The sequence below is a fragment of the Lygodium microphyllum genome, chromosome 6 (assembly GCF_053477565.2).
Source record: "Lygodium microphyllum isolate KBCC chromosome 6, Lygodium_microphyllum_v1.1.10, whole genome shotgun sequence".
Taxonomy (NCBI): Eukaryota; Viridiplantae; Streptophyta; class Polypodiopsida; order Schizaeales; family Lygodiaceae; genus Lygodium; species Lygodium microphyllum.
In genome coordinates, this window is record NC_141140.1 from 153,708,049 (window position 1) to 153,732,751 (window position 24,703).

A 24,703-nucleotide genomic window follows, 5' to 3' on the forward strand; every position below is an offset into this window, starting at 1 on the left:
CTTGGTTCACAGTATACTTATGAGCTGAGTCCCAGATTTGGATCCGTATCTTTGTGAGCTGACACCTACTTGTGTCAAGTTTTGGTAGTGGTAGGAACACTTTGCCCCGTTGATTGGGGGTGTGCCTACTAGCAGATGTTTGTATGACATGCTTGGGTGTTGGATTCATGCTTATCGACTGTCATAGGCCTATGTTATGTCCACATGATGCCAACTTTGGTCTTGGCAATATCTGATTGCCTTGGGATTCGATTTTGACACTGTTAGCTCTTATTTACTGAAATCTGTAATTTATTACAGCAAGCATATATGTATGGACTGACATGGATTTTTCATGCTAAAACATTCTGAAATGATGTACTTTCACTAGAACTTGGTGGGCAACAGCTTTGGTTACACTTTTCTCGCCATTTTCTCTCATTTTTTGGTGATTTTTGGTCATTTTCTGCAGTAAACAGCAAGCAATTTTGAACTGTCTACAGTCATCCAGCTTGCATTATGGTGAGTTCGTCCACTGATCATGCTATTTTCAACATCACTAAGCTTGATGGCATGAATTAATCTTATTGGAAGAGCCAGATTTGGCAGGTGTTGGTGCAGAAATTGCAGATCAAACCTTTGAGGTTGAGCAGACATCCACCTGCAATAATGCCAGATGAGGAATGGCTTGAGCTTGATGAGTTATGCAAGTCCACTATTGTATTCCCTCACAGAACAGGTTCACTACAATGTATTTGAGGAAGAACAGAGTGCATGGCAGTTGTGGGATAAAATTGAGAATCTCTATGACAAGAAAAGTCCAGCGAGTCAGATGTATTGGTTGAACAGTTTATGGATCTGCACATGAAGGAGAATGTAGCTATTTCTGCTCACTTGAGCCAGTTCCATGCTATACTCAAGAGCTTGACTTCACAGAACATCACCTTTGCAGAGGATGTCACTCCTCTTTTCTTGCTTGGTACTCTTAATGAGTCATGGGATGTATTCCGCACTGCATTATGTGTCTCTATTGCTACCTTGAAATTATCTGATGTTGAGAGTGCTCTTCTGCAGGAAGAGGTTAACCGTAAGAATTTGGATGCCTCTCGTGTGTCGCATGCTATGACAGTTAGAGGCAGGAATGATGGATATGGAAAGCATGGCAGTGGTAGTGATCGTGAACGGGATTCTTAAAAATCTCGGTCCAAGTGTCGTGGGAAGTCACGTAGCAAATCCTGTGGCAGGAATGCAGATGTTACTTGTCACCATTGTGGGAAAAAGGGCCATATTAGGCCACAATGCCATGAACTGCGCAATGAAAGGCGCAAAGATAAGGGGAAAGACAAAGTGCAGGACAAGTCTTCTGATCGCAGCATAGTGCCTGCAAAGTCCAGTGTTAAAATTAAAGAGATCAATGTTATGTAGCCTGAGGATGTTGATGATGATAATTATATCCTAGCAGCTTCTTCTAGTGCTTTGCAGATGACATATATACACTGTATGCACAGTGTTGCTTCTTGGACTCAGGTGCGTCCTTTCATCATCTGACACCTTACTGAGAGTGGTTTCATTTCTACTGTACTGTTTCGGGTTCTGTGCGCTTGGGTGATGACAGCTCTCTTGATATTGTGGGCATTGGTGATGTTAGGCTACAGTCTCTTTTTGGCAGTAGTTTTGTTATGTAGGATGTACGTCATGTACCTGCCTTGACACGCAGTCTCATGTCAGTTGGACAGCTTGATGATGCAGGATATCATGTATATTTTGGAGACTCTGCATGGAAGATCACTTATGGCAGACTTGTGATTGCGAGAGGTGCCAAGGCTGGAAGCTTCTATCCCTTGATTGTATCAGCTTCTTCCCTTGATCATGTTTTGTCTGTGGGTTCTATCCCACATGTATCTCTTTGGCATGCCCGTTTGGGCCATATGTCTTTGAAGGGAATGAAAATACTTTCTAGTTTACAGTACTTACCGCCCCTTGATTATGTATGTTTTGATTCATGTGAGCATTGCCTTTATGGCAGGCAAACTAGGTCTATGCGTAAGAAGTCCAGTAGGGCACGCATGACTGAGCCCTTGGCATTGGTACATTCGGATGTCTGTGGGCCCATGCCTTGTCAGTCTATGGGTGGTGCAAAGTATTTTGTTACGTTCATAGATGATTTTTCACGGAAAGTTTGGGCTTATCCCATTAACCTGATATCCGATGTCTTGGCTGTGTTTCAGAGATGGCTTGCATTGGTTGAGAACCAGTTTGGGTATAGGCTAAAATGCCTACGGACAGATAATGGAGGTGAGTATGTCTCACGTGCTTTTGAGTAGTTATGTGATGAGAGGGGTATTAAGCGTCAGTTGACCGCCCCCTACACCCGCCCCAGAATGGTTTGGCTGAGCGGATGAATAGAACCATCCAGGAGCGTGTCCGTAGTATGCTTAGTCACGCAGACCTACCATAGATATTTTGGGTTGAGGTAGTTAATACAGTTGTGCATGTCATAAATAGAATACCTTCTAGTGGTTTGGATTTCCAAGTTGTAGAGGAGGTATGGACTAGAAAATCTCCCTCTTATGCACATCTCCGTGTCTTTGGATGTGAGGCATTTTACCATGTGCCCAGGGACAAGAGAAGTAATGATGCCAGGAGGCATATTTCATGGTGGATTCCGTGAGGTTTTACGGTGGATTCCGTAAACTTTGATGACCGGGGCTCATACACAAAGTGGATTCTTTGTGCGAGAAGTTGATGGGGACGCCTGTCCTTTTCGGGCGTTTCATTAATTTAGCGTGTACATGGGTGATTCCATAGCGGGTGATTCCGCAAAATGCATATTTATGATGCCAGGAGGCATATTTCATGGTGGATTTTGTGCCACGGTGGATTTTGTGAGGTTTTACGGTGGATTCTGTAAACTTTGATGACCAAGGCTCATACACAAAGTGGATTCTTTGTGCGAGAAGTTGATGGGGACGCCTGTCCTTTTCGGGCGTTTCATTAATTTAGTGTGTACATGGGTGATTCCATAGCGGGTGATTCCGCAAAATGCATATTAAATTAATAAACGTTTATGAGTTTAGAGTGCGTACTCGTAATAAATTAAGGTTAGGATTGATTTCTAACCAGTTGATTTATTTATGTAGCTGATGACTGCTAGGTATTCACTTTTGTCGGATTAATTGTATTATTTTACTAACGATTGTGAATGCTTCAGTTGATGTGTAGAGATAGCAGCAGTGGTAGAGGAAAGCATTGGAGGATAGCGAGTATTCGATTTATTACTTATATTTTGATGGGCGCATACCTTAGGCATGGCGCCTATATTTTGTCACGCTTATTTATTGAGGCGTCGGATATTTATTATTATTTTATATGCGCATGGGCGCACGATTATGTTATTTCTACTTGGACATTGTATTGGGCATGCCAGACTCTTTGGGCACCGTCCGTTAGCTTTATTTCTATTTTGTGCTAAAGCAAACTCAAAAGCTAAAAGCTTGCTATTTTGTAATTTGGGCTATTATTTGAGCTTGAAGATGATTAATACATAAAATACATGCTTTGTGGAGCGCTCACACAAGGCATGGGGGGAGATTGCACCCAATTGGTCTCTTGTTCATATCGTTCATGCTTTTCACATTGAATTTTGTGCAAAAAGTAGAGTTCTATTGTTCTTGGGGACCTTCCGGCATTCACTACGCGAGCATACAGCATCCGATCTGCGCACCAAGTAAGCTGGATCCTAAGAGTGTTAAATGCATTTTCCTTGGTTATGGGGATGCAGGTGAGATGGGTTATCGTCTCTGGGATCTGCAGGCGCGGAAAGTCATCCGTAGTCATGATGTAGTCTTCCATGAAGACAAGATGTATCGACAGCCTGAGAGAGTTGTTGAGATCCGCAGGGTCATATTTCAAGAGGAGCCGAGAGCTCCCGCACAGCCAGTTGGACGGGCTACAGCTGCAGCAGATGCTCATAGTCAGGTAGTTGGGCAGGCAGCAGAGCCTACTGTGAGACAGTCTACTAGAGACAGACGTCCACCTGATAGATTTCAGCCCTCGATGCATTATGTATTGGTTACAGATGTAGGAGAGCCTTTCACCTATGATGAGGCTATGCGCAGGGGTGACAATCACTCCTAGGAGAGGGCTATGCAATTTGAGATAGACTCCTTACATAAGAATGACACTTGGGATTTGGTTTCCTTGCCTACGGGCAAGAAGGCTTTGCCATGCAAGTTACTCCTGGGAGAGGGCTATGCAGTCTGAGATAGACTCCTTGCATAAGAATGACACTTGGGATTTGGTTTCCTTGCCTAGGGGCAAGAAGGCTTTTCCATGCAAGTGGGTGTACAAACTGAAAAGTACCCCTGGACACCCCAAGCCGGCATACAAGGCTAGATTGGTAGCAAAGGGTTTTAAGTAGGAGCATGGTGTGGACTCTGATGAGGTCTTTTCTCCTGTGGTTAAGATGACCACCCTGTGCTTAGTCTTGGCTTTGGTTGCTTAGCTTGACTTGGATTTATACCAGATGGATGTCAAGATGTCTTTCTTACATGGGGACTTGCATGATGAGATTTATATGTAGCAGCCTAAGGGCTTTGCAGTTGGGGGTAAAGGCGCCTCCGCCTAGCCGCCTGTGTATTACTACACTGACAGTCACACAGCCACTACACACTGCAGGTGGCGGACGCCCGTCACCGTCACCGTCACTTTATTCTTTATTCTTTTAGTGACAGTTTGAATAAAGGAAGGCCCCGTCACACATTATGACTATTGGAGTTCCCATTTCTTGTCTCTCTCTTTCTTGCTCTTGCTCTCCCGCCATAGCTCTGGAGTCCAAGCTTCGATCCTTCTCACCTTTCATTGCCATATCCTCTAGTCACAAGCTCACTCCATACCCTCTTGTCACGATCTCTTATCAGTAGTCCTCATCATACCTTCTCATCACAACCTCTCATCCAGGCTCTCATCACAAGCTCTTGTCCATTAGGTCTCATCCACATTCACTTGTACACTCACACTCTCACACCCACTTATAATTCTAACACTTATCCTTGTATACCACCATAATCCAACTATAAGCCACACTATGAACACACCCTTAATATCCACACACTAGCTATATGTGCATTTCAATTCCATCCAAGAGCCTCATACTTGTATTGCACTAGAATCAACTTGACATATAAGCTTTTTCATGATTTTGGTACTTGGGGGACTTTCTTTCACACATCTAGATTGAGTTGGAAAGGAAGAAAACTTGATTTTCAAGCATATCACTCTAAGGAACATTAGTCCATTGTACTATGGGAAACAACACTAGCACCTACACACATGTAGAGTGTTGTTGGGGGAAAAGGTGCCTATGTCTAGTTGGGCATGTATTAGTTACACTAACAATACCCACACACTTGTACACTATAGGTAGTGGGTGTGTAACGTGTCCACTAACATCCTCTACGACACGTCTTAGCAGTCCATCGGAAAGGTTGTCTAGGAGACTCCACCCGGCACTCCCATGGAATGTTGCGGGTTTTGTAATCTAGGCCTTTCCGCGTCTGCCCCGTAACGGAAGTGTCCTAGGCGCTTCCCACTTAGGATCGAATGGAATTGTTGGTCATTTGCTAACAGCGTCTAGCGTCAGACCTGATCAAACTACTTTACGCAGATCGCCCGGTCTGAAGCGGATTCATGCTGCACTTGGTTCAAGGAGAATGGAAAACGAGAGGGATGCAAAACTCGACCTCTCTGCCAAAAGGCATAGTCCCATTCCGTTCCCCCTAAAACAGCCTGAATCGGGTAATTTGTATTCCTAAGTCATCGTTCTCCTTTCTTGCTTTGGTGAAGACGATCATCCTCTGTCCGTTGAAGTCCTTGAGAAAAGTTCCCGGCTAACCGGGACCACCCATCCATAGGACGGACCCATGGTCCATCCTCTGCACTTTCCTCGGTTTGTTTTAGTTATGTAATTACCTACCACATTAGTTTGACATATACAAACAGCTTCTTTGATTAACCCTGTTAAGCACTGGTTCCTTCACGTAATCTTATCACAGGACATAAAGAAAACAATGTCAAACAACTCCTTTATTATCATTATATCCTTTTATCTTTGAAATACAAGGAGTTCCCGCCCGTAGGCGTATCCAGTAATCCTTCCTGTGATTACTATCCCAAGTTTCCGCCCGTAGACTAATATGCGGGCCTCGAGATCCAATCCCGAGTCACGTTAGTCTCTTGTGCAGGGCCCGAAAGGCGAGGGATTTACAGCCAGAGCCCCCCCTGGCACCCAAGCGTCCTCCTGCTCCAAGCAGAACTCAACGGAGAGACCTCTCACGGCGGGTTCGGTCCACGTTCCCGGCGCGGTTCACAACCCCCTTGGTTAGGGTTAGGCAGGCAGTCGGGGGTAACTGAAGCTGCCTCTCAGGCACCAACCTGAAGCTTTAGATATATTTTCATCCTTTAGTTCATTGAGCAAACAATGCAAACAGTCCTTTCTAAACTGTTACAAGCACAATCAATTTCAGTGGTCTTTTAGCTGGCAAACTGTTAAGGATTGACTCCTTATCTCCGAATGCAAACCGCATTCGATCCGGAATCAATTGCAACTTAGCAAGATTCCCATCATCCTTGGGTTAGGGTCATACCCTTCCAATTACATTAGGTTTATTGTGGCAGGATCCAGCGACCATGTCGCTTTAGATTATTGTCGGTCAACTGCTTCAAGGCAATTTACTTAACTTACCTTTTCCCTTGGCAACTTTCCCCAAGGAAAGTAAATAACAGGATGATTACTCATCCTCAATAAATTAACTTCCTTCAATAACTTATCAACCTCATTTCGAGAGGTGACAAGACTCTTTGCGGACAACTCCATGACTATACAATGTTGCGGCTTGTTCGCAAGTATTGCATCCATTCTACGGAATCCTCCTATCCATTTCTTAGTGTTCTGACCACGGGTCTCTAACCCTAGTCGAGTAACAGGAATTTTGGGGTATCCTTCAAGTCATTTCTAATTAGGTTTGGCTCATGATTCTAGAATATGCAACTCCGTCGGAGTTCCATCATGATCCTTAGGTTCACAGTTTTTGTCTAAGCGAGGTCAAATTATCCTTGCACTAAATCCTAGTTATCTCTTAGGATTCCTGTGTTTATATGATTCCTTGTGGTTCATATTACTTAGCCAATCCGATTATGCCTGTTTGTGACAAGGATGATCCTTCTAGGGTGATAAACCAAATCTACGAAATCGAATTCGCGTAAACAAGCGATTGATTGCCGTTTTCTTGGTGAGGTAAATTACTTACTATTATGTACGCTAACTTTCCTAATTAATCCAGCCTACTACTTTGTAGTCTATGCTCTTGAACTTATGCATTGGCGAGTCATACAATCTTTCCTTGGTGCATGCTAATTTGGTTACTAACTTTCCCTAGGGCCTACTAGGTCTTGCATCAACAATCGTACCTACTACCTTGTAGTTTATCCCTTGGCATCCCATGCATTTACACCTAGTTACGACTCTTTAATGATTGATCCTTTTCCCATGAAGACTATAACATTCTCCTAGTCACTAAGTCGTGATGATACTCAAGCGAAAACTAGTGTTGCTCTATTCCATCGTATAACTATGTTGCAAGTCATACGTTTGTTTTTAGTGCCCTATTAGTTCTTTCCGACTGAAATCTTATGGTACTAGACCTTCCCTATGAAATCATAATGTGCATATACGCTTAATTCATCATATCTAGGATGGCAACTAATGCACATATAAACTTCGTCTTCTTGCTTAGGATTAGATTCTTTATCTTAATAAAATACCATCTACATGCATCTAATTCCCTAACCGTTCAATCTTTCATAATGCTCCAAAAAGATGCATTTCTTTCAATGCTTTTAATTTAAACGTAACTTGAATTTCCCTTCCTAAGCGCGCCTAATCATTTCTTATGCGGAATTTAACTCGGAAGAACCTGGACTTGTGGTGTCGGGGTGATGTCCACTTGCACGTTTGGAGTCGAACCTCCCGCGGTTGCCTCTTGGGATCTTTTAGGAGCCATCGTAGTCGTAATTTCGACTTACGATCTACCTTTGTGCTTGTAGGCGGATGGTTTCCTCTTCGGAGTAGAACTTTGACTAAGGCTTCGGATTCTCCACGAATTCGGATCGGCGCGGTAATTGGACGGCTTGCGGCTTAACCCTTCTTGCGGAGATCACTCGATGGATTAAGGCTCCGCCGTCTCCACTTCTTTGGAAATCCCGGTCTTTAAGGGATCTTCGGGAAATATGCCGTGGAAAAAGCCCTTTGGGCCAAGGGTGGAAATTTTCCCTTAAAATTGGTGGCACGGAATAGGTGGTTGGGGGGTCGTGGGAAAGGCCTTTAGGGAGGCCCCTATGGAAGCTTCTATAGAAGCTTCCAAAGAGCTTCTGGTGGGCACGTGGATAGGCCGTGGGCGACGTGGCGCAGGATGGCAGCCTGGCGAGGTGATCAGCGGCGGACGGGGGTGTGGCAGCTGGCGGCCTGGCGAGGTGAGTTGGGCGACAGCGCGGCGGTGGTGGGCTGGCGGCCAACAGGACGGCGGCTGGAGGCAGCAACACGGCGGCGAGGGCTCCCACGGCAGAGGGCGGCTCTCCTCTCTCCTCCCTCAACACAGTCCTCTCCCTCTCCCTGTGTCCGCGGGCAGAATCCTCCTCCTCTCTCCTTTTCCCACACACCCCCCATCAAGGGGGTGTTTATATAGGCCGTGGGGGTGGGGAGTGGGTCTTCCCCCACGTGGGGGATCTTCCCATGCAAACTCCTCTTTCCCATCCCCCCCCACACACTCCCTTTCCTCCAGCCATGCATCGGCTGGGGGAAGGGATAAACATAAAAAAATTTGCCTTTAATTAATTGAATTGCCCCACCCAAGAGGGTGTTCCCGTGCGGTTAGCGGTTTTTATTCCCCGGTTCAGTTTACCACTCGCAGAGGATCCTATTTCTCTTGTGCGGCTCACACATTACGCGGCCTAATAATTCAAATGCGAGAGATACCCTTTGCACGGGGTTTACACGGTATACGGAAAGTTAATATTTACAGTACGGTACGCGGGAATATTACAGGGTGCCCGTCATTGTCACTTCATTCTTTATTCTTTCAGTGACATTTGAATAAGGGAAGGCTAGTCACACATACTATTGGAGTTTCTACATTCTCTCTCTCTCTCTCTCTCCTTTCACCATAGCTTTTACTTTTAATCATGTGCTTCCACTCAAGGCTCACTCCCTTTAATTTGTATCATAGCCATCTTCATTGAGAGCTTGGATATGAACCAACTTCCATTTGAATACCTATAGCAAGGTTTCTCCATTGGTAGCCATAGCTTCAACCTTCAAGCTACTGACTTATGAGCTTCCAACAATTTAGCCTCTTCAACCACACCTTCATTGGATTTCATATTTAATGAGCTTATCCCAAGCCTTCTTGAGATGGGATTACTCATTGTCAAAGTGATAATTTGGCTCAATTGGTTCAACATCCCCTCAATCTAGGTCTGCACTATTTGTGCCTATTGTTATCCAAATGCCCATGATTATTATCTATAACTCTTGCTCATCATTTGTAGCTTATGAATGCTGAATCTAGCACTTGGTTAGTATTCTTGGGCATTGGATCATGGGCTTTTGGCATTGTATGCATTGACTTTAAGCTCCTAATCTTCAATTCACTGCCGTATATAGTAGTCATTTACTATAATCTATCAGGTAGCACACTTATCATTATTTTTTAGCTCCTTTTGATGTCTACTACTGATGTTCATTTGATGTTGACACATTGGTAGATGTTCAATTCTTTCTTGGAGATGCTTTGTGGGTTAGATTGAGCTCATTTGGATTAGTTTATAGAGATTGTCTCATTGCTGGAATAACATGGTAACAGACTACTCTATCAATGATCTTGTATGCTTATTGCTTAGTTTTCTCAGAGATTTCCTTGCTAGAATAATAGGGTAGCATACTCTTTTATCAGTGATCTTATATGATTGTTTTCATTAGATACTTCTCCGGTACTTTGGATGCTACATTGTGATATACCATTGATCATAAATGCTTAGTTGTGCTTCTGACATGCAATTGAGTTGAGATTGGAGCTTGGATTTTTTGACATTGATTGTCATTCACTGTTATGGATGGCATGGGGAGCTACATCCACACCAATAGGATAACCCAAGTGTCAGGTAATATCTCCTTTAGAAATCACTGCTCCTTGCCAACCCAAAGCTTGCAAATCACTTTCCATACAAGAAATCAGGGTAGATTTATGAGCATTAATACGAAGCCCCGACACTAAAGCAAAAAGATTGTAATCTTAGCACTTGACATAGAAAAATAGTACCAAACAAGTTCCTTTTCAACAGGTTATCTTACTTATCTTTGGAATACATATGCCATGACAAGAGCTTTGCAAGCTACTTGGATCCCATACTTTTAGATGTTTGTCATATGGATCTTGGATGTCTAGATGCCACACATGTGATGTTTTGAGCTTCTTATGCTTGTCTGGCACTCAGCCTTTGTTCCAGTGGGAGCTACTACTTAACACTTGGATTTTACATAGAGCACTTGATATTTGCAATTAAGCTTGAGTGTATTATAGTGAGGTAGTGGAACTCATTGTGACATGCACATGCTCTCTTGATATGTATTGGATGCAATTACTTTATCATGGGTTGATTTGATCTCTTAACTTGGACCTAGCACTTATGTCTGTTTGTGTGTTGTTAGTGGTATTTTTATACTTTTGGGTTATGCATTGAGCTTTTCTTAGTGGGTTATGCATCTAGAAATTCTCTTCATTTACCTTTAAGACCTACCATATGCATGATATCTATGCCTATTGCATGTATGGTTATTGACATACAACAATTGTGACAATCTTTAGTACTAGTTGTTCTTGGCTTTTTCATATTGATTGCTCACAATGGGTTGTTGACCTATTGCTACAATTTATTATAACAATTTTTGATTTCTAATCTGTGCATTCTTTATGAGAAAAATCACTTGTACTTGACAGTTTATTGATTGCAATTTGTGAACAGTACATTATCTTGGCAATCTTTCTTATTTAGAGCTTGATTTGGCAATAGCTTTGGGATTGATTTATAGGAAATTACATAAGTCTATTTTTCTCTTTGTGCACTTGCTTATTCTCGTTATGGCTAGTGGTTCTCATGATAATGATATCTTCAATATTGGAAAACTCGATGGGACTAACTACATCTCTTGAAAGACAAGTCTATATGGTAGTTTTTAATGTAGAAATTGCAAGTTAGACCACTAAAAAATGAGGGTGCCAAATTTGAAAATATTGATGCTATGGATTGGGTTGAGCTATACAAGTCCACAATCATTTTATCACTCTCTAAGAAGGTTCACTACAATGTTGTAACTAAAAATCAAAATGTATGTTAGCTTTTGGACATTGATTAAGAATCTTTATGACAAGCAGAGTCTTGCATCTCAAATGTATTGGCTAAAATAGTTAATCGACCTTTGCATGAAGGTAGGGACTTCTATGTCTACATATTTGAATGAGTTTTATTCCATCATTAGCCATCTATCTTCGCAAGATATTGAGTTTAAGGATACTTTGCATCCTTTATTTCTACTTGATACACTAATTGAGTCATGGGACACTTTTCATATAGCTTTATGTGCTAACACTTTAAAGGATGGGTTGAAATTGTAGGATGTTGAGACTACCCTCTTGATAGAAGACGTGAATGAAAGAATGTGAATGCTTCTCGCATTGACTATGAGAGACTAGCATGATAGCAAAGGTTGTGGTAGAGACTTTCAAAGGTCCTTGTCTAAGACATATGGACACTCCTGTAGTAAGTCATGTGGCCATAAGTCTAATATCTTACCTACCATTATTTCGAAAAGCATGTCATATTTATCCATAGTGCCATAAAATGCATAAAGACATGCACAAAAAAAAGAGTAAAGAGAAAGTGTAGGAGAAAAATAATGACAACATTGTGTCTAATAGGTCTTACATCAAGATTTGCGAGATTAATATGGTGAAACTTGATGTGTTTAATAATCTCATATTGGCAATTTCTTCCTTGGATGATTCACAATTGATTAATGCTTTGTTAGGACATACTTCATGTTGGTTGATAGATTCAGGGGCTTCCTTTCATGTGACTCCTCGTAGAGAGTGGTTTCACTCCTATCATAGTATGATTGGATCTGTCCATTTGGGTAAGACCTAACATTGGAGATAATTGATATTAGTGAGGTCGCAGTTTGGTTCAAGTAGCATGTTCACTCTTTATAATGTATGTCATGTACGAGCTCTCATGAAGAGCCTTATCTCTACTAGCACCTTGGATGATGTAGGTTATTTTGTCCCTTTTGGTGATTCCTCATGGAAGATTACTCATGGGAATTTTGTTATTGCATATGGTGCTAAGTCTAGTACCCTCTATCCGTTGCTTGTTTTTGGATAAGTTGACTATGTTTTGGTAGTGGCTTCAATTCCACATATATCTTTTTGGCATTGTTTCCTTGGGCACATGTCCTCGAAATGAATAAAAATGCTTACCATTTTGTAGTATCTTTCACCCCTTGAGTATAAGTGTTTTGAGTCTTGTGATAATTGTTTATATGGCAAGCAGACACACAATATGCATAAGAAGTCTAGCATGAAGTATATGGGTAAGCATTCGCCTCTTGTTAATTTGGATGTATGTGATTCCATGCCTTGTCAATCGCTAGGTGGTGAGAAGTACTTTGTCACATTCATTGATGATTACTCACATAAAGTTTGGGCTTACCCTATTAAACAACACACATCGTATATCTTGTCTACCTTTCATCATTGGCTTGTTCCTATTGAGAACCAATATAAGTATAGGTTGAAGTGCCTAAGCTTAGATAATGAGAGTGAGTATGTCTTGAAAGCTTTTGAGATGTTTTGTGATGATCAAGGTATTAAGCGTCAATTGACCACCCCTTATATTCCTCCTTGGAATGGTATTGCCAAACACATGAATAAAATGGTTTAGGAGAGAATATATAGCTAGGTAGGCTTATCGCAACACTTTTGGATTGAGGTAGTTACTACTGCTATACACTTGTTTAATAGGTTCCCTTTCAGTGCTATTGATTGTCACGTTACAGAGGAGGTATGAATTGGAAAACTTGCATCATATTCTCATTTTCTTGTCTTTGGTTGTGAGCCATTCTGCCATGTTCTAAAGGACAGGTGCAATAAGCTAGATCCTAATTCGATGAAATACATCTTTCTTAGCTATGGGGATGCCGGTGAGATGGCCTATCATCTATGGGATCCACATATTCTTGGGATGGGTATACTCCTGAGATGGCCTATCATCTATGGGCTTACTCGCTCTAAGGGGATTCTTTATTTGTCATAGAAAGAGTATATCTAGAAAGAGTAGAGGATTGAGATGGCCAAAATCCCTTATGCATTCGCAATGGATAGTTTTATGTATGTCATGATAGCTACTTATCCTGACATAAGCATTTGTAATGGAAGTTGTGGTACGCTATATGGCTACACTTAGCAAGGGGCATTGAGATGCCATGAAGGATATCATGAGGTACCTGAAGGGCACAAAAAATATGTGCACATGTTATGGTGCTCAAGATACACAAGTTGTGGAATACATAGACTCTAATTATGTAGGACATATAGACAGTAGGAAGATTATGTAGGATGTGTAGATAGTAGGAAGTCCATCTCTGGCTATGTCTTCATTCTTGCTCGAGGTGCTATTTCTTGGATATTTAAGGTGCAGAAATGCACAACCCTCTTTACTACTGAGGTAGAGTATATTGCAGCCCCACTGAGACTTGCAAGAAGTCTCTATGGTTAGGCCCTCTTATGGTAGACCTTTGTGTGATTGACGTGATCCCTACCCCTACATTTGGATTCTATAAACGCTATTCAGTTGGCCAAGAATCAGATCTTCCATCCGAAGACAACACACATTGACCTGTATTACGACTTCATTTGAGAGATCATTGTAAGGATGGGTTTATTGACCTTGTCAATATCTCAACTGACTAGAAGCCTATAGATTTACTCACAAAAAGTCTCCTAGGAGAGCATTTTGCCTTTCTTAGGAGGTTGAAGGGCATTGGATGAGATGGCATCCTCATCCTATTATACTATATATACATGTTGTACTTTTTTCTTTTTTCTTTTCACTCCTTACTCAAGGCACATTTACCTTTAAGAGGGAGGTTGTTGGGGATAAAGGTACATGTGCCTAGCCGCTTGTGTATTAGTTACACTGATAGTATCTACACACATGTACACTATTATTGGGGGTAAAGATGCCTATACCTAGCCTCGTGTGTATTAGTTACATTGACAGTACCTGCACACCTGTACATTGTAGGTGGCACGCACCCATTAATGTCACTTCATTCTTTATTCTTTCAATGACATTTGAATAAAAGAAAGCGGATCACACATTGTGACTGTAGCTTCCACATCTCTCTCTCTCTCTCTCTCTCTCTCTCTCTCTCTCTCTCTCTCTCTCTCTCTCTCTCTCTCTCTCTCTCTCTCTCTCTCTCTCTCTCTCTCTCTCTCTCTCTCTCTCTCTCTCTCATTCCACCATAGCTTTTGTTTTTTCTCACATGCTTCTACTTAGGGTTTACTCCCTTCATACCTTCAATGTGAGTGCCATGAGAGTAGCACTAATCTCATATGGGGATAACATAAGCAGTAAATGTGGAATGCTACTATTAAAGACAAAATTAAAGGAAGTTAAAGACTATAAAAAAGCAAGTGTTGGAATTATTTTTGGAAGGATATTATGCTTTTGGTACTTCAAGGACATATCATATTCATGGTTGTATTACATTATGAGAGCTAGGCTCACAATATCCATGTGAGAGCTAGATTTTGGGACCTGCTTTTGAAGCGGCAAAGTGGCCCAAAAGACGTAAAGTACCAATTTTTTCATGCAAAATGAAGTAGTTGTGGATCGATGAGCTGGAGTTTTCCTAGATGGAGTTCAATGCTAGGAACCCAATGCAAGTCTTGGTTCGTCGATTGGAGTCCATTTAACCCCTCATTTAATCCCTGCAAGGTTTCGCATTGTAAAGCAACCATGAGATCTAGGAGCTGGAAAGTGCGCAACAACGGATGCTAAATTTATAGATTTCAATGCTATGAAGCCGAACCTCCAGTCCATTTGGGAATCGGAGTTGTTTGGGCCTCCATTCGACAAAACTCCACTTCACACAGTGTGAAAACTCCAAAATTGGAGCTAGATATTTTAATGGTTAAGCTTAAAGTCTAAGTGTAAAGCGAAAAGTCATGAATTGTAGAGGGGCAACATTTTTTTTTCGGTGCCCCCAATTTTGCGTTAAAAATTAATTTTTGTGCCTATTAGTATCAGGTAGAGGGTAGAAGGTAGCAACATACCGATTTTCCATGCTCTTCTCTGACACTTCAATCTGATTGCAAATTGACGCATTCTATTAGGAGATTAGCTTTTAGTATTTCTCTCTCCTCTCTCCTCTCTTGTTGTGTGTTTCCATGGATTAATGTAGGAGAGAAGGGAGTGGGATGAGATGAAAGATTTTGATCATGGAATGATGCTGAGCGTAAAGGAGCGTAGAACGAAGTTGGAAAGATTTTCAGTGGCTATTGGAAAGCATCAGTGAGCCTCCAATCACGAGACACATGTGCCATAAGGCATGATTTTATGAGTATGTCATAAGTTCTATTGTCTTATGATAATTTTTGGTTGAAAATGATTGCATTTGGTTGTCACTGCTTTGATTTATCAGCAATGTTAAAAGAAATCAAGAAAAATTAGTCATCTAGTTATAATTTCTTTGTAAACATGCAAAACTCGCAACATTGTGATTTAAAACAATTATACATTTTTTGAGTTTTGTTGTGTGTATAGTGTTTGTATGGGATGAAATATGATAGGAAAATAATTTTGGGTAAGATCAATTAGTCTAAATCAGTAAATTAAAAATATCAATAATTATCCGATAAATAAATAAAAAAATAAAAAAATAAAAATATTTTTTTACATTAAAAAATAGGAAAAAAATATTTGTGTTTATGAATGTGTGGTAGAGCTTAGGTGTGAGGTTAGTTTAGCCCTATCTCTATATTAAAGTGGATCTTTATTTTTTTGTGAAGAAAAAATACATGAAAAATACGAGCTACATCTACCACCAAATGCACAATCTTAAGCAGTAGGGAGAAGGTATTAAGTGTTTAAAATACACTAAATTTTGATATTTTGCTAGTGCATGGCATAAAGGACACGTGTGGTTTAAAATTAAGAGTGTCTAGTAGTATAAGAATACTTGGTGCTAGCCCTAAACAGCATAGCAATCTCGGTTAGAAGAAATGCATAAAAAGACATGTTTTTGCACCTTCACAACGTTAGTTGTTAATGAATAAACTTGTTTGAGCACTATACATTATACACAATTGCATTGCACGCACCATATGGTATCATCCTAGATGCATAAGATTTATTTTCATGGACAATGACCTACATTGAGTGTGAGGTACCCTAAGATGTAGGGTTAGTGGTTCATCTTCTTGGGGAATATCCAGTGAGGAGTATCTATTATTCGAGCTATTATCTCTTGGATTGATAGACTAAATGAGTGGATTATCTATTGAATATGCTTTATGTGTTCTTGATACATCTTGGGGCAAATCCCCGAGTTGTAAGAGAGGTATAGCAGGGGCCCATCAATCAGTCGCAAGGGGTCCTCCCTTTGTTTGTGCTTACGTGGTGTATAACACCAATATATGTAGGCACTCCCTCTGAGGAGTGTGGGAAGGGTTATTCCTTGGATTATAATCCATACAAATGCAAAGTTCAATAATAAAGGTGAGGATAGTATACCCCTTAGATGCTCATGGCCATGAGGCCATGTGGGGTGGTTTGGGTGTGTAGTAGAGGCTCGGCTAGTGCCATAGAGCCACTGTCCACGGGTCCATTTTAGGTCCCGACACCATGCACATTGTGTTGTCACCCATAGTTGTATTTATTACAACCACAATTACTGTATGCATTATACACATGGATATTTTTAATTAGAATAATGATATGTTAGGTCTAGTTACGGTAAGGTAGAAGTATGCTTTATGGCCTAGATTGCACAAAGTGGATCGTATACATAAAAGATTGTGCAAGCCCTATTCACAGGGCTGTAAATTCTAAAACGCAAAGTGGGGTGTAAGCCCTAAATGCAAATGGGGCACCACCCTAGAGGAGTGACCTAGCCCTAGCCCTAATTTTGATCTATATAAGGGTGGTAGGTTTTATTCGTATTTACCCTTTTGGTGAATCTATACTATAGAAGCTTTATTAGTGTAACTTTTGAGCAATCATTCTCTTCTTTTGTTCTATTATCTCGTCTCCATTGTCAAGAGTGTGAGATTGAGAGATTGAGAGACGTGTTGAGTGAGGGGCTGAGGGAAAGTAAAGCTCTTCTACTTCTTGCTTTTCTTATTCTTCTATCCATCCATAATAATAGGATTGAGTTTGAAGTTGTGTGAGATTGTGAGACAATGAGAGATTTGGCAAGGTGAAACTCTTCTTCATATTCTTCTCTATCTTATTGTCTCGTAGTTGGTATACTTGGTAGTAAATGCAAAAGACCAATGACATACAATTGTATTGCCTGGATTGTAGAACTGTCTTTGAGTCTTCAAGCTTCAAACTACTAGTAGAGGAAGCCTCCCATATCTCTCTTTCATCCATGTTGTAGGCTTTGTCTCTAATAGCACAATGCAGTATTTAAGCATTTTAAATGGAACAAAATCCTTAGAACTACTTTTCCATTACAAAATTTTAGTATTTCCACTTTTCTTGAACTTATTTTCAGCTTAATTATACTAACATTGTGTATAGTTCTTTCATAAAGGTAAATCATAGACACTTTGAGACTTGTGATCTTTCAATAGCAAACTTACAACCTTTCAACATCAAACCATAATAGTTTAAAAGAATTAGTTGATCATTACATAAGCATAGCTTATTCTCACTTGAGATTGGTGGGATTTTACACAGCGTTACACGCGAAGTGTGTGCTTTAGTGTAGTTTCTTTCTTTTGCTCACAAAAACGTGAAGCAAGCGAGACACAATGTTGTGAGCTTTGCAAACTTGCAAACCACACAACATCTAGTTATTGGACCTAGTTGACAAGCCAACTAGTATTTCTTATTCGTCAATCTTGAGAGAGAGAGAGAGAGAGAGGGAGAGAGAATGTGTGTGTGTGTATTGATATGCATTTATCTATTCCCACAGCTACAGTACGGGGAGTTGCTGGTGATGTGTTTCGTCATGGGTTCCAAAACAAACACAACAATCATCCTCAGATTTGCGCTTGCCTTACCATGGCATGGTACATCACTCGCTACGACTTGCTAATCCAAGTCACAGTTCATGATCGGTATCACTTCGTGAAGGTTTAGGACGAGGAGACGTGCAATAAGCGATGGAAAGGTAGAAATGAACAGGAGAGAACACAAACTTTTGTCTGTAGGACAAATGTCACAGCAAGGAATACTTCGTCGCGAAAATCATGGATGCGTCCTCTAACACACCGTGGGAATGTTAAAAACTTCACCTTTTGATTGCGATTCCTTCCTAGAACACCTCGCTGGAGGTCCCCTTATGAATGCTTGACACAAGACGGTTAGTGAGGAGTGGTGAGGAGTGCATACTTTGATAGAAGATCTTTACCTGTCGTGATTCTGAAGATTGTTACGTTCTTGATTCTTCACGGCAATGCTCAAGGACAAGAGGAAACAACAAATGGGGAATCTAAATGTCAATGTAGATATAAGTCGCGGGCCAGCGAATTGAAGGTTTATATGCGTAGTGGGAACGCCAAAGCCCGGCAATGCCCATGGAGAAAGTATGCGAGGCCGTGGATTTAAACGACGAGGATGAAGTGATGGAGCTGCTGATGCGAGAAGAACAGGCTCTGGGGGCGTGCGGGCAGGGCCACCTCCGGTTGCTGCAGTGGGCCGCCCAGCAGGGCCTTGTGCCAGCCGTCCGCCTCCTCGTCCGGCGTGGCGTCGACGTGGCATGCCGCAACGCCCACGGCGACACGCTCCTCCACTTGGCGGCCCGCTTCCGGCGCGTCGCCGTCGTGGACCTGCTGTCCGAGCTCGACCTCCTCAGCCGCGTGGGCCTCGACGCCCAGAACGAGGACGGCGACACGGCCCTCCACGTGGCGGCGGACTGCGGGGCCATCCATGTGACCAAGCGCCTGTGCTTCGCCGGCGCGGCCCTGAACGCGCAGAACCACCGCGGCGACACGGCCCTCCACGTGGCCTCGCGGTCCGGCAGCGTGCTCATTACCAAGCTCCTCCTCACGTTCGACGGCCTGGATGCGTCCATCAAGAACGCCGACGGAGACACGGCGCTCCACGTGGCGGTGCGCGGCAGCAAGATCCGGAGCGTGGAGATCCTGCAGTCCATGGCGCAGCGGTCCGGGAAGGTGGATGCTCGCAACAAAGCGAAGCTCACTCCCTTGCAGACTGCTTGCGCTTGCAGCTTGCATGACGCTGATCATCCGACGCACAAGAACCAGCACGTCTCCAAAGAAGTGGTCGAGATGCTTTTGCGCGAAGGCGCAGACGTGAACGCCAAGTGCCCCAACGGGAACTCGCCCCTCCATTTCGCAGCCTGGAACGGCAACGCTGCCGCCATAGTTGCCTTGCTGAGCTCCAACTACGGCCACTCTGGCGGCTCTTTCCACCTTCCTGACGACGGAGAGGCCGATGCCAATCACCGACGTGATGCAGATGCAGTGCCACCAATCGGCGCTGCAGTTCAATTTCGTGCTGCCAGTCCCCCAAAACTTGACGCACCTGCAGCGTCGTCCCCTACCGACCGAGAGTCCAAAAGGGCCGAATTCTTGACGTGGATCAAGCAAGCTCTCATAAACGGCGAGGTCGAGGCCGAGGAAATATCGCGTAGTCCCGGGCTGACAGAATTTTACACCACCGAATGGCTTCTCAATAGAAATCCCTCCAGCCCGGAAGCACAATTGAACATGCCGAACAAGGACGGAGAGACACCACTGCATCTGGCGGTGAAGGGAGGGCACAGGTCTGCGGCGGAGGCGCTGCTGAACCTGGGAGCTGACGTAAACAGGATGAACAAGTACTTAGACGCCCCTCTGGACTACGCGTTCAGTACCAAGCATGACGACGTGGCGGCGGTCCTGATAAGGAAAGGGGCTGAGATTACCAACAAGATGAAGCACGCGCTGGTGGAGCTGGCCATAGCGGAGGCGGAAAAGAATCCGCTGCTGCCGAGACCAAGATACATCTGGGACCTGAAGGACGCTCTCCTACTCCACATGGCAGCGATGGCGGGAAGAGGCAAGATCGTGGAGGCGCTGCTGGTAGTTCTTTACACTATTCCATGAAGTAGCACTGTATAACCAGTACTAATGTCAAGAGCTAACTGTAGTGGTAATAGCCCAGTGCAACTTCGTGTTATTCCCCTGTAGCAGTGTCAACATCATGATCTCGTGTTAGGCCCTAGGGGAATATATAAGGAGTAGTATCAATGTCAATAATCAGGAACTAACTTTGGTCGAGTTTGGTAGTAGTAGTCGTACAGCTGCTAAGTGTAGTCATTTCCCAGTGCAACTTTGTGCTATTCTACGACGTTGCAGTGTCAACATGATGAGCACGTGTAAGGGAATATCAATAAGCAGTATCAATGTCAACGTCGTCACTCTTACACGTTACTGAACTTGGTAACGTATTAATTTATTCTCTTGTCAGTGGTGTAAAAGTGTCATGGACTTCTGCATGGGACTCACCGCAAACTTCAAAGTTGGACTGTTTACGTTTAGTGTCAAGTGCAGCACCAAGCTACAAGTATAATGCATGCATGGTGTGTGTTTGTTATAGTTATAGGGTTTCCTTCTTGAACACATGTGGATGACCCGCTTGAGCTGCGTGGCCAGATGGTGGAGGCGCAGGACGTGAACGCGAGGAACGAGTGGAGGCAGACGGCGCTGCACTGCGCGGCGATACTCGGGAAGACAGGGGTGGTGATGATCCTAGCGGGGATACCAGAGCTGCGGGCCAACGCGGAGGACAAGGCGGGCAAGACGGCGCTGCAGTATGCGGTGGAGTGCAGGCACATGGAGGTGGAGAAGGCGCTCCTGGAGCGGAGAAGCGACGTGAAGGAGGGCCTGGATCGGCTCTACAGGGACCGACAGGTGTACGTGGATGCGGCGAACGCGATCCTGGTGGGGGCGGCGCTCATTGGGGGGGTGACGTTCGCGGGCTGGCTGCAGCCACCGCTGGGCTACCGGTCGGGCGGGTACGCGGACCTGGAGGTGCCGGGCGTGAGGGCGTTCTGGTTGCTGGACAGCCTCTCGTTCTGCTCCGCAATGTGCACGGTGCTGGCCGGGGCCGGAGCGGTGATCCCGCGGCCGGAGGCGTACATCGGCGTGATCGTGCAGGAGGTGCGGCGCGCCCTCGCCCTGGCGGCCTTCCTGCTGGTGGCCTCCATCCAGTGCGTGCTGGGGGCCTTTGCCGCCGCCGGCTTCGCTGCGCTGTCCCCCTCCCAGCGCCCCGGCACCTTCATCATGGCCTCCACTGTCGCCCTCGGCGGCGCCCTCGCCCTCGTCCTCATGTTGTGGTTCCTCCATAAGCTCCGCCTGCTCCTGCCCCCTTGGTGCACCGTCTGGTGGCCTCGCCGCTGCTATAACTGCTTATTCTACGATCTACGTTCTGCCACTCCTGATCCGGCCTCAACCCCATCATCTCCACGCACCTCTGTAATTTCAATGTGCGAGCTGTAGAGGTTATCAGCTTCTTCCGAAGGCTTACATTATCGGAATCCCCAATCCGTGCAGGCAAACATGTTACCGCTCAAGTTGATATAGGAGTCTCTCTGGGTGTCACTCCACTCCAATGTTGAATCTGTGGAGCTCAACCAAACAACTCATATTGTGGAATGTGACAATAGTCTACTACATTATCACACCAACGTCAATATCGGTGTGATAAATCCAAGGTCAAGGGTTCCATGATCTTCCATCTACATGGGCGTTGGTGAAGCCACTTTGTACAACTAATTCGCACAAAAAGCGATACGATATGAGCTGTCTTGGGTTTCAGAATCCAATAGTTCAATTGGTAATGAGATGGTAGTGTGATAAACCCAATGTAAGTATTCTATTTAAATGGGCAATGGTGAAGGTCCTTGTTAACTGCACAGAGAAAAATGCCCATAATTTTTAGAGAATACTTTTTTTTTGTAAAATTCAGTTGGATTGAGAGCGGTGCTCCTTCCTATGCAAATTGTATTAATCAAGTAACACCATGGACATAAGAATGAGAAGCTCCTTGCATCATTTCCCCTTTTTCTCCATCCCATCTCTTTGGTGTGAGTGTAAACTTGAATAATAGTGAGTTGAGGGAGTGAGGGGACATGGTTCATGAAGCTTTTTTCTTCTCTTCTCCTCATCTCCTTGAGTTCTTTTGCATCTTCTCTCATTCATAGGCGTAAGCAAGATCAAGAGTAAAGCAGTGTGCATATATGGATCGAGGACATGGCTCACTGATGCAACTACTAGAATGTGGTGAGTATGGGTAAGTATCTTCTTGAGGGGGTCACTCATAAATATGTAAGCATGTCATGTGGGTTCAAAAAAATCATTTTTAAAATGCCATTTTTATATAATTTTTACATACAAAAGGATGTCGGGTATCTTTAAATATGCCTTGAATGCATGTGATATAGAGGGTTTATATATAGTGAATCCGCCAAGGTTGAGGGAGTGAGAAGGACACATTTTCTCATCACATCTAGTTGTATATTTATGTGACATGTGAATAGGCTAACTGCAAGATAGCCATGCACCTCATAGGTCAAAATCCTTGAAAGAATGTCTTGATGTCAAGCTCACAAAGCATAGCATTTTGGTTCCATTGCTAGGATAAGGATATATCACCCTCAAAGTCACTCACATGCAACTTAACATTGTGGAATAGGAGGTGGTGTATGCATTTCAAATTCAAAATGCTAGCGAGTAGTTTGATTATGACTTTTGATTTATTGGTTAAAATAACAACATTATGTGATTCGTAGTAAGTAGTGAGTCGTAGAAGAAACGTGTTAATTTATTCTTATGAGCACATCATGAGAAAGGAAGAATGAAATGAACCATGTTCAAAGCTACCGAAAAATAAGAGGAGAGTGTATATGTATTAAAAGTATATTTATAAATTCTGTACATGTAGTAGGTTCCTATGTGTTCTTGTGATCCATCTCCCACAAAGAGAGAGACACACAGAGAGAGAGAGAGAGAGAGAGAGAGAGAGAGAGAGAGAGAGAGAGAGAGAGAGAGAGAGAGAGAGAGATTTCATGCCATCAGTCTTGAGTACTATTTGTAGGTATTGTGTGTGATTAAAATAAGTTTTTTTTAAGAAAAAAATGTACACGTTGTGCCTTGCTTATTTGGGATCCTTCTCCATCATAGCTTCTTCTTGATCACTCCTTCTATCAAGCACCATCAATTTGTGTTGTTTCTCCCCAACTATTGTTTGTGTTATCCACTTGCTATTGTAGCCCCTAGCTCTCCTACTCATTGGTACCATTGCATGTGGCTGCCATAGGCCATAAATTGACAGTACGATCATTGTCATCACTATCACTAGCATTAACATTATCATCATTATCATGGTCCTTGTTTTCATGGATTGCATATCGATAATAGGATCATCATCATCATTATGATTTTTACACCTACTATTAGTGGTGTGGGTTGTAGAGTACATGGTGAATCACTTTGCATACAAGCATATCATGAATGCGTTGCCAAGGGACATGTGGCAAATCATCAGCAATAGTTGGTACATCATTATGATTGATCATTAGTACTACTAAGACAATGTCATCCAAATCACCCCTCTAATTAGTCAAACCTACAATCACTATATCCATTTGTCCATGATGATCATGCAAATATTTAATATATTATTATAGATCTTGTACCTTGTGAATTAATGTGGATTTTGAAGAGATGGAGATAGGAGGAATTACCATCAATGGGAACAAGGGAGACAATAGCGGTGGCGAGAAAAAACATATCATTGCAACAAGAGCTGCCCCAAATATTGCTCCATAGGAGAGGAGGAAGCCACCACCATACCTTTTCTTGATCTCCCCCACCACTTATTTTTCACCTCCACCTCCACCTACACTGACACAACTTTTCTCATCTTCATTTGTTTGCCTTTGTCCAAATCCCTTCTTCTCAAGGACACAACCAAACACCTCTCCTCCTTTCCCTTCACCCCATGCTCTCTTTCTCTGTCTCACTACTAACTCTCTACTTTTCATCTTAACCAATCCTTAACTCCATCTTGATTCCATCCATCCTTAATATCTTATTTTTTTGTGCCATCATCTCTTCCTCTTCTTCTATCAACCAATGCCATACTACTACCATCAAGTATCCATTAAAGGAGGAGGCAACATAAGAGCTACTGCAACAGAAGGGTTGCTATCCGCCACTATGGAGAGGAAGAAGAGAAGTCAATAAGGACGGAAAACTACTTGTAGGAGGAGGAGCTACATGTAGAAGCAAGGCCAAAATCCATAGCCTTTACCACCCCCAACAAGATACAAATTTATGGTTGCCTCACCTCCAAGCATTGGGATTCGACTACCTAT

General features: G+C 43.0%; 1 protein-coding gene across 1 annotated transcript; it reads left to right on the forward strand.

Annotated features, from left to right (window-relative positions):
• Positions 1-18,874: 18,874 nt before the first annotated feature.
• Positions 18,875-22,380, forward strand: LOC148035305 (uncharacterized). The gene is made up of 2 exons (XM_087680309.1): positions 18,875-20,405; positions 20,979-22,380. Exons 1-2 carry the CDS (start codon positions 18,891-18,893, stop codon positions 21,822-21,824), a joined length of 2,361 nt encoding a protein of 786 aa, XP_087536435.1. The 5' UTR covers positions 18,875-18,890; the 3' UTR covers positions 21,825-22,380.
• Positions 22,381-24,703: the final 2,323 nt, after the last annotated feature.